This window comes from Cornus florida, unplaced genomic scaffold (genome assembly GCF_030987335.1).
Source record: "Cornus florida cultivar Cherokee Brave unplaced genomic scaffold, ASM3098733v1 CherokeeBrave_3.0.0_Hap2_Chr01, whole genome shotgun sequence".
NCBI classification, from domain to species: domain Eukaryota; kingdom Viridiplantae; phylum Streptophyta; class Magnoliopsida; order Cornales; family Cornaceae; genus Cornus; species Cornus florida.
In genome coordinates, this window is record NW_026775571.1 from 19,953,706 (window position 1) to 19,963,308 (window position 9,603).

General features: G+C 36.8%; 1 protein-coding gene across 1 annotated transcript; it reads left to right on the top strand.

Moving 5' to 3' along the window:
• The first annotated feature begins 353 nt into the window (after positions 1 to 353).
• Positions 354 to 1,693, top strand: LOC132293554 (3-oxo-Delta(4,5)-steroid 5-beta-reductase-like). Its single transcript, XM_059791091.1, has one exon. The coding sequence runs from the start codon at positions 403 to 405 to the stop codon at positions 1,528 to 1,530; it is 1,128 nt and encodes a 375-aa protein (XP_059647074.1). The 5' UTR covers positions 354 to 402; the 3' UTR covers positions 1,531 to 1,693.
• The last annotated feature ends 7,910 nt before the right edge of the window (positions 1,694 to 9,603 follow it).

The following is a 9,603-nucleotide window of genomic DNA, read 5'->3' on the forward strand; positions in this document are numbered from 1 at the left end:
AAAAGTCGTTGGTATTCTTTCGTGTTTGGTGCAGACTGTTATTTCAAAGCTAACTCAATTATTTTTTGTCAGCTGGTCTTTTAAAGCATTTTAGTTCCAATTAATCTTTTCTCACTCAAGAGAAAAAAAAATTGGGTAGTCGAAGCTACCTGCTACCTGTATCTCCCGTCAATAAATAATAATAATTTTTTTATTATAACAAAAATTAATATTGATAATACCCAATAAGCATCAGTTACTTCTTAAAAAGAAATATCTCAAATTTTGAAAAGAGTATTAAGTAAAGTTGTAATATTACAAGTCAATAATATTGACTTTCTAAAAAGAAATATCTCAAATTGCTTTAAAAGTCATCCATGTATTTGTGTTTACCACCTTGCATTCTCTTCAAGAAAATCTGTGATGGAGAAAGACCCTGATTACAGAGCAGCAGCACTCATTGTTGGTGTCACTGGCATGGTCGGCCTGACCTTGGCCGAAGCCTTAAAGAAGCCAACAGCCCCCGGTGGTCCATGGAAGGTCTACGGCGCAGCTCGGCGTGCCTTGCCCACTTGGTTCCCCTCCGGCCTCCTCGACCATTTCATAGCCTTCGACGCCACCAACCGCGACGAAACACTCCAAAACCTCTCACCCATAGCCTCCAATGTCACCCACATCTTCTGGGTAGCCCTCCAAATCCGAGAAACCGAACAACTCAACATAACCCTCAACTCCACCATGCTCACCAATGTTCTCGCCGCCATAAACTCCGCTTCTGATCCTCAACTCCGTCACATAACCATGCAAACCGGCACCAAACACTATATGGGTCCGATTTTCGACCCATCCCTTTCGACTCAACTCGTACCCCATGAGCCCCCTTTTCGAGAGGATTATCCTCGGCTACCATACCCTAACTTCTATTATGCCTTAGAAGACCTCCTAGCTACCTACTCGCACTCTTTCACCTACTCCATACACCGCTCATCAATCATCATAGGCGCGTCTTCAAGAAGCTTGTATAATACGATTCTTACTCTCTCTGTCTACGCAACAATTTGCCGACGTGAGGGTTTACCTTGTCGGTACCCGGGTACGCTATACACTTGGGAGCACTTCTGCGACATGTCGGATGCCCGTGTGCTTGCTGAGCAGCAAGTGTGGGCGGCCACGACCGACGGTGCAAAAAATGAGGCGTACAACTGCACCAACGGCGACGTTTTCACATGGAAGAGCTTTTGGAAGGTGCTCTGCAAGGTGTTTGAAGTCGAATTTGTCCCCTTTGACGAGAAAGACAAGTTTGATTTCACAGAGTTAATGAGGGATAAGGGAAGGGTTTGGGATGAGATAGTGGAAGAGCATGGGCTATATAAGGCCAAAATGGAGGACATCACTTGTTTTGAAGCACTGCAAACTGTTTTACATTTTGAGTTTCAACATGTTAGTAGCATGAACAAGAGTCGAGAATTCGGTTTTTTTGGGTACGCCGATACCCTTAAGAGTGTAAGGATTTGGGTGGAGAGACTCAGACAAATGAAAATAATACCATGAAGACGATGAGATAGGAAGTCAAGTTCTTAATTGGGCAAGTTTCATGGTACTGTGTATGGATTGAAACCTATATTATGAATGTAAAGAGGCCAGAGGCCATAATAGTGTGTGTTTTTAATTAGTAATTTCCGAAAAAAATAATAAATGTGTTTGTTTTGGTGTATTCTTCTGAGCTCAACTTTCCAGTTTAATTTGGTCATTGAGAAAACTATATTTTAAAGGATAATTTTAGGTTAGTTTCACAATCTCAATGATAACTGGCATAAGAGAGATCTTTGCTGAGACTAGGCCCCCAAAAGCTTAGAAAAACATATTTCCTGGCTTTAAAATTGTTTGGGAAAAAAAAAAAACACAACAATACTTCCCTCCTTAGTCACAAGGATGAACCGCCGCCTTAATCAACTAGTATGCATCATTGGAACACTTCTTTTTTATAATATTAAAACTAAATAGAAAATTAAGAGAAAAATAACTTCAAAGGTCAAAATGATATTCCTTCTGTGCCAAAACGAAAATCCCTAGAAATCAAAGAGACTTTCTTTTTTGAAGACGGAGTACAAAATTTCCGAATCATATCATGCTAGCCTTGCCAGGTTAACTGTGAGGAGAGAATTAAGTCTTGTTCAATTAAAAAAACTAAATAATGTTTTATTATTGAATATATATATATACCCCCCTCCAAAAGGTGAAATTACAATTGACCACTCCTCATTAATCATCCCACAGCGTTTTGTCAAACCATCAAAAGTCACTTTTCCTTTGAATTTGTAGCTACAAAGCAAATCGGGTGCAATCACTCACAAATTGACAAATTGTCTTGACACATTCACTAAATGTAGGAGAACAAAGCCAGAAAGATGTGTTTAAGGCACACTACAAGAAAAAGGCCTTCTAGGGACAAAATGTGCCGTGAGAACTTATTCATGGCACATAGTGTTGAGATTTTATTTTTTGTAATTCAAAATTATATAAATTGTATATCTGTTTGATTGAATTATTTACTCCTTTATTTAAGACTAATTAGTTGGTAATTAGTTTCCTAATTATTATATAATTAGTTATCTATTTTAGTTAAGTATTATTCTATAAATTGAATGTACACTACCGTGAATAATATTGAATACAGTTTTAATTCTCATATTCTTTCTCTGAATTTCAAGATGGTATCAGAGCCATCCTTAAACCGTATCTGAACCGTACCTTTGAATCTCTTTTAATTTATTTTTATTTTAAATTCATTGAACCATACACATATCCTTACACAACAAACCCATACACATACACATATCCTTACACATACCCATACACATACACATACCCATACCCATACAAATACAAATACGACGGACCCATCACAAGCCGCAGCCGAACTGCTGCCTGCCACTGCCGGTGATCTGCCATCGCCGGATCTAGATCTGATGTGAACCGCTGCACCGCTGCCTGCCGGTGACTCTCCAAACGACGACGACGTTGCCAAACTGAACCACTGCACCTCGACTGCCGTTACGTCACTGGATCATAGCTGTCGCCAGATCTTCTTCATCATCGCCGGCTCAGGTCACTCTTTGTCGCTGCCTCACCGGATCATGTCGTGGTGATATATATATATATATATATATATATATATATATATATATATATATATATATATATATATATATATATTCAAAAAAAAAAAAAGAAAAAAAAAATGAGTGAAAAAAATATTGAATCCTCTGGGACGAAGTCAGTTCCTATTTTTGTCCAATCTGAAGATGTTTTTAATGCAGGGATTAGTCTTATTGAATCCAATTATGATATTTGGTTCCAACTGATGGAGATGCATATTGTTGAAAGGGAAACTCTCCTATATTCATGGCTAGACTAAGCCACCTGCTGAATCAGAAGATGGTTATGACAAGTGGTATGCCGAAAATCAGAAAGTGAAGCGGTGGTTATTAATGTCCATGACGCCATAAATTATGAAGCGTTATTTACGCTCACCCGTTGCCCACGAAATATGGAGTGCTCTATCAAAGGCCTTTTATGATGGGAATGATGAGTTACAAGTTTTCGCCTTGAACCAAAAGGCCTTCACCACCAAACAAAATGGAAAATTGCTATCTGAATATTATGGAGAGCTAATTGAGGTTTTTTGAGAAATTGACCATCGAGATAAAGTGGTTATGAAAGATCCGGATGACATTGAAGCATATTGGAAGTCTATCGAGTGACTAAGGGTTCACATCTTTCTTGTCAGATTGGATGGTGATTTTGAATAAGTTCGTGGAGAAATTCTACGCAACAATCCAGTTCTAGACTTGGAAGGCTGCTACTCTTTGGTTCGACAAGAAGCGGTATATTGTGTCACTCTGAAAGGGGAATCAGAAAACTCTGAAGCTTCAGTCATGATGGCTCGAAATAGATCTAAGCAAAATTAGCAGGACCATACTAAACCTAATCAATCTAAAGCCACCAACGGTGCAAACAAGTCTACCTACAAATGCACACATTGCAATCAAACTGGTCATACCAAAAGTCGTCGTTTTGAACTTGTGGGATATCCGGAATAGTGGGATCATAGTCGTTGGAAGAAGAATTCGACGAAGACCTCCATTGCAACAGTTGTTAAAATAGATGATGATGGTGCTAAAAAGGCCTTACAGTTGGTAGTAACTGGAGATAATGGTGGTAAGGTTTTAAATATTTCTACACCTGTTGTTAATAGTGCAGGGATAATTGATTTTGGTGGTACAGGTCATATGACATTTGATTCTAGACAAGTTTCCCCCTCTTAATTCCTCCTCACAACATTGGTTTCAATTGCCAATGGTACTTTGACCACAGTTATGGGGGAAGGATCTTTGACACTTAATGATAATCTGCATTTCGATTCTATTTTAATTGTTCCATCTTTATCTTATAATCTTTTGTCAGTTTCCCAAATAAGCATATCTTTAACTTGTGTTGTAATTTTTTGGCTTGATTTTTATGTGTTTAAGGACATCCGAACAAAACAGACGATTGGTTGTCGTATTAGGCAAGGGAAGCTGTATTACTTGGACTTAATGTCAAAAAGTTCTGACAAGTTACGACAAGCATTGACAGTATATGGTTTTGAGGGGAAGAAAAAGAAATCTGAAATCTGGCTATGGGATCGATGTCTGGGGCATGCTTCTTTTGGTTATCTGAAAAAATTATTTCCTAGTTTATTTGAAAATTTTGATGGTTCTAGTTTCCGCTGTGATGTTTGTGAACTAGCAAAGAGCCACCGTGCTTCATTTCCATTATGTTTGAATAAAAGTCTACTTCCTTTTTATGGTTATACATTATGATGTTTGGGGTCCGTCCAAAGTCACTACTTTAGGTGGATCACGTTGGTTTGTTACTTTTATTGATGATTGTACCAGGATGACCTGGTTATGCTTGATGAAATCCAAAAGTGAAGTGAACTTATTGTTTCAAAAGTTTCATAAAATGGTTGCAACTCACTACAATGCACATGTTCAGGTTTTTCATAGTGACAATGGTGGACAATATCAGAGTTTTTACCTTCAACAATATTTGGAAGCACATGGAACTATTCATCAAACCACTAGTTCCAATACACCCCAGCAGAACGGAGTTACAGAGCGAAAAAATGGCCACTTGTTAGAGGTTATTTGTGCTTCCTTGATAGAAGCTCATATGCCTTTATCGTATTGGGGATAAGCACTTACCTTTGTAGCATATCTAATCAATCGAGTACCTTCCATCTCTATTGACTTCCGGACACCATTACAAGCTCTCACTGACACAGTGTAATACCCCTAGTTTTCAAAAGGATGTAATTAAAATTTACATTTTTATTTTCTTATGCATTTTTAGTTGTTTACGTGGTTATGTGTTTATGTGGCTTCATGTGAATTGTTTAAATTGCTTTCTTTGTGTTAATTATGTATTTATGTGGCTTCATGTGAATTGTTTAAATTATTTTCTTTCTGTTAATTAAATTATATGTGTATGCGGATGTTCATTAATGGTTGGAATTAATTTATTTGTTTAACTGGCATTGTCTGTTCAATTGAAATTATATGATAGATACTTGAATTAAATGCTTAGTTTAATTATTTCAATTAAAGTGTTTAATTTATTAAGGATGTGATTGGATTGTATGGAGTAAATGGGTACGGTTAATACCTATGGATGTTTATACATGTATTTATTGGTATATATGTATATGTGGATTAGTTTAATTATTAGTAATTATTAATAATTGAATTGTATTTTTATACATTATATAATATGTAATATAATTTTAGGGTTTTGTTCTCACGAGTTAGCCGACTTAGTGTAGTTTTCTTTTCGTCTCCTCTCAGAATTGAAATTAGGTTTTCCTTAAGCCTATATAACATAACGTTAGACGTCGGCTTAGGGTTTAGAAATTTACAAAACCTTAAACACAAACTCTTTCCACGAACAGTGAGTTTTTGAGAGAAAACAGAGGAGGAAGAATTAGGGTTTCAGCTAAGAACCAAGGCTGAAACCAAGAAGAGGAAGAAGGGGTGTTGCTCGTGGGTTGAACCTAGGGCAACAAAGGAGTGGGCGACAATCAAGAGGTCATCGGAAATTCTGGACAGAGGACGGTTAAAGGTTTCAAACTGAAGCCTTAAGAGGCAAGTTCTATTCTGTCTCTCTCACTTTGGCCTGTGTTCTGTGCATACTTAGATTATCTCTAGGGTCTTAATCAAATATTAATTGAATCTTGTATACCTAATACATGTTGAATTTCTCATCTATATACGTTTAATTTACTTTGAATTTGTTCTTGCAAGTTTGGGTTTCATCGTTTGATTTGACAAACTAATTAATCGGTAATTGTTGTCATTATCATAATTAATGTAAACTGTTTTAAATAAAGGATGGGAAGTATACTGGATGAAATATAGACTATTAGGATCACTTTTACGAAGAACAGAATGGTTGGAAACGGTCGAAAATGAAGCAGACGAAACGAGGAAGTGCGGTGCTCTCAGAGAGGGATAGAGAGCCGTCTCTAGGAGGTTGGGAGCCGACTCCCCTTTACACAGAGCCGGATCCAAGGTCTAGGGACCCGGCTTTGAGATGGTTGGAACCTGCTCCATTGTTTTGGGAGCAGACTCTATTGTTTTAGGGCATGTGAAAGCTGTTTTTACGCACTATTTGGTTAAAATTGGTTATTCTGAACTGTGTTGGGTTGTTGAGATGATTTTAAATATTAATTCATCGAGTACTAAAACCCTAGAATGCAACAATTTATTTATATACTAATAATTTTTAAACAGTATGAAAGTTTAAAACAAATGGCATAATGTTCACGGATGTAACAGATAGAGAGGATTTAATTGCTCAAACTGTGTCTAGCAATTAAATGGATTATAGCATGGATTCCAAACATTATATTATGCTGTATTAGAACCCACATTACATAATTAATGTCTTTGTGCTTATGGATTTAATAGTAGGAAAGTTTAACTTATCTTGCATACTGTTAACGGATAGACAGGATTAAATCGTTAGTTTTGTTTTAACAGCTTAATGGACTAGTGTGTGATTTTTATAAATCATGTTTTGGAGACATAATAGGGTCATTTAATTATCATACTTGTTTTATGTTTACTTTGGATTTTAATTGTTGAGATTTTAAAACTCTATCTGCAATTAACCTGGATTAAATGCTTTGGATTCTCACTGCTAAACTATTAAATATGTTCTAGCAATTACAAGGATGTTATTTTGGATTTTGGTTAATGAACTGTTTAAATTCTATTTTATCAGCTATGTGGATTATGTGGGTTGTATTTGATGTACTGTATGAGGTGTTACATCATTTACGGATCATTTGCATTATATGCACCAGTATGGGACGGTGGCATATGGAGGGACAGATTAGATCAAAACGCTAATTCCTACCCATTCATACATACAGAATGGATTAACTAAAACAGTTAAATCCTACATGGTTGCATGTCCTGTCAATTAAAACAGTTGAACGACATATTAGATGGTTGTTTATATTTCTGTATTAGAAAGGATAGGGATTTAATTAACATTTAAATCCTAACTATATGTTGTGTTTGGACGACGAACAGTTGACTGACACAACATTGTATTTGGATGGAATTTATATATATAATTTATGGTACCGCGATATGAGCTTGAGTCTCAGGATCGTTAGTTAGGGAGTGTATATGCAGTAGGATGCGTAGCTGGTTGTGTTGGTTGAGGTATTCCTTATTAGGCTTAGGAAGTCATGCCTACTCAGGTGCATTTTGCATGTTACCTTCTATTCAGGTTGAGACCCTCATCATAGTCCAGTGAGAGTCCTGTAGTGTGGATATATATATATATATATATATATATATTTACGAACTATATAGATATGGTTGAGACATCTAGGATGTATTTACGTATCGGGTCTCTGTTTGGATTGCAGTTTGGATAGAACTTATTCGTGGGTCTGACCCACTATTATTTTTCAGGTAACGGATGGTTCCAAGTCTTAGAGCTTGTTCATGCTGAGTAGAGATGGCTACTCATTCTTCCGACGATGTAGGAGTTTTCTTTATGGTTTAGCATTGGATTTCCTTTAGTGATATTTCAGTGTTGGATTTTTATTAGGGGTCCACTAGATGGATTCCTGAGTTGTATTAGAAATGGAGAAGTTGAATGTATGGGAGTAGTTTCTTATTTATAAAATTTATTCTGAGGTTTCAGCTTCTGAATTATCATTTTAGTTTCTTTTCAGCAATTTTATTTATTCCTGTTTATTTTAATTGTATTCTGTGTTCGTTTATTGCTAATTATTTTGATATCCTTGGGTAGTCGAGCGTGGGCCTGGCTAACCAGCATCTGGAAATTCGGGGTATCACAATTGGTATCAGAGCACTCAAGGTTCTAGTGTCCTTAAGAGTGTCTTACGTTATAGGACTTCCGCGTTGTGTCTCTTAAAACTTAGAGCCATATTAGGATTCGTTGTACTCTATTTACGGTTTGATAGTCGGAGCGATGTCAATTAAATTCTGTAGATACAGAGTGGTTGACACTAGGAGGAGGATGGGGTCCGAAGCGAAAGCGATAAAGACCTAAAGGAGTAAAGGAGTATGGTCATCGAGTTCTTTGCCAGAAGCAGAACTTGGGATCGAAGGTTTAGTTTCAGGGTTGGCATTACTTGGAAAGTATACGCTAAAGAAGGATTAAGGAGTAGGTGTTAGGTCACCGCATTACGGGGCCAACACAATTTCAATTGTTCTCAAGAAGGAGACAAGCGAAGAATAGGAGTTCGAAGAGGATCCTAAAGGAGGAGATTTCAGCGTATCTAAGAAAGAGGATACTAAATTTTGAAGGATCGCATGAGGGTGATCCTGTTCACTAGTAGTATAGTGAATGATACTAGTAGAGTTGGTATGGATCAATCTACATATAGTTAAATTTTTGTATCATCTCTAAGAGAGCTATGTATTAAGTTTATGAAGTTTAGGGATCGGATGGAGTTCTTATCAGAACGAAGAAATGATTTTATATCATATTTCGGAGAGTGTGGGGATTAGGTTGTGACGTTCTAAGTTCCTTTATAAAGCCACGTTAGATGGTTTGCATTCCGCGTATGAGGAGGATGAGGGTTAAGCCCTTGGTATTTGCTTAGGCAAATGAATGTGCTTTTAAGCTATGTTTAACGGATAGGTTTCAAGGTTAGATGATTTACCTACGAAACTATAAAAGGTGACTTTGTGAAACAATTTTGCAAGTTGTTGACAAAGGAGGATTTCTTTTCTGGAAAAGACGATGTCTTAAATGGAATTATGTTTTGTTTTAATGTGTATATCATACGTGTTTCATTTTTTGTTAAGTAGTCCAGATTGGGAATATGGTTTGGTTGGGGACACAAGTATGTGATTAGCCAACTATTGTTTTAATAACATGGAGAAATAACGCTATTTACGCTAGGATTGTGAGCATATGGTCATAGGATTTGGTAGATATACATAATTCTAGCCTATCTATTGAACCTGGACATGTATCACTGTGGTATGCGACTTGGGATGGGATAGTTAATCTATCAATACGCGTCAAATA

Coding starts and splice junctions, on each gene's coding strand:
- LOC132293554 (XM_059791091.1), top strand. CDS start 403: ATGGAGAAAGACCCTGATTACAGAGCAGCAGCACTCATTGTTGGTGTC.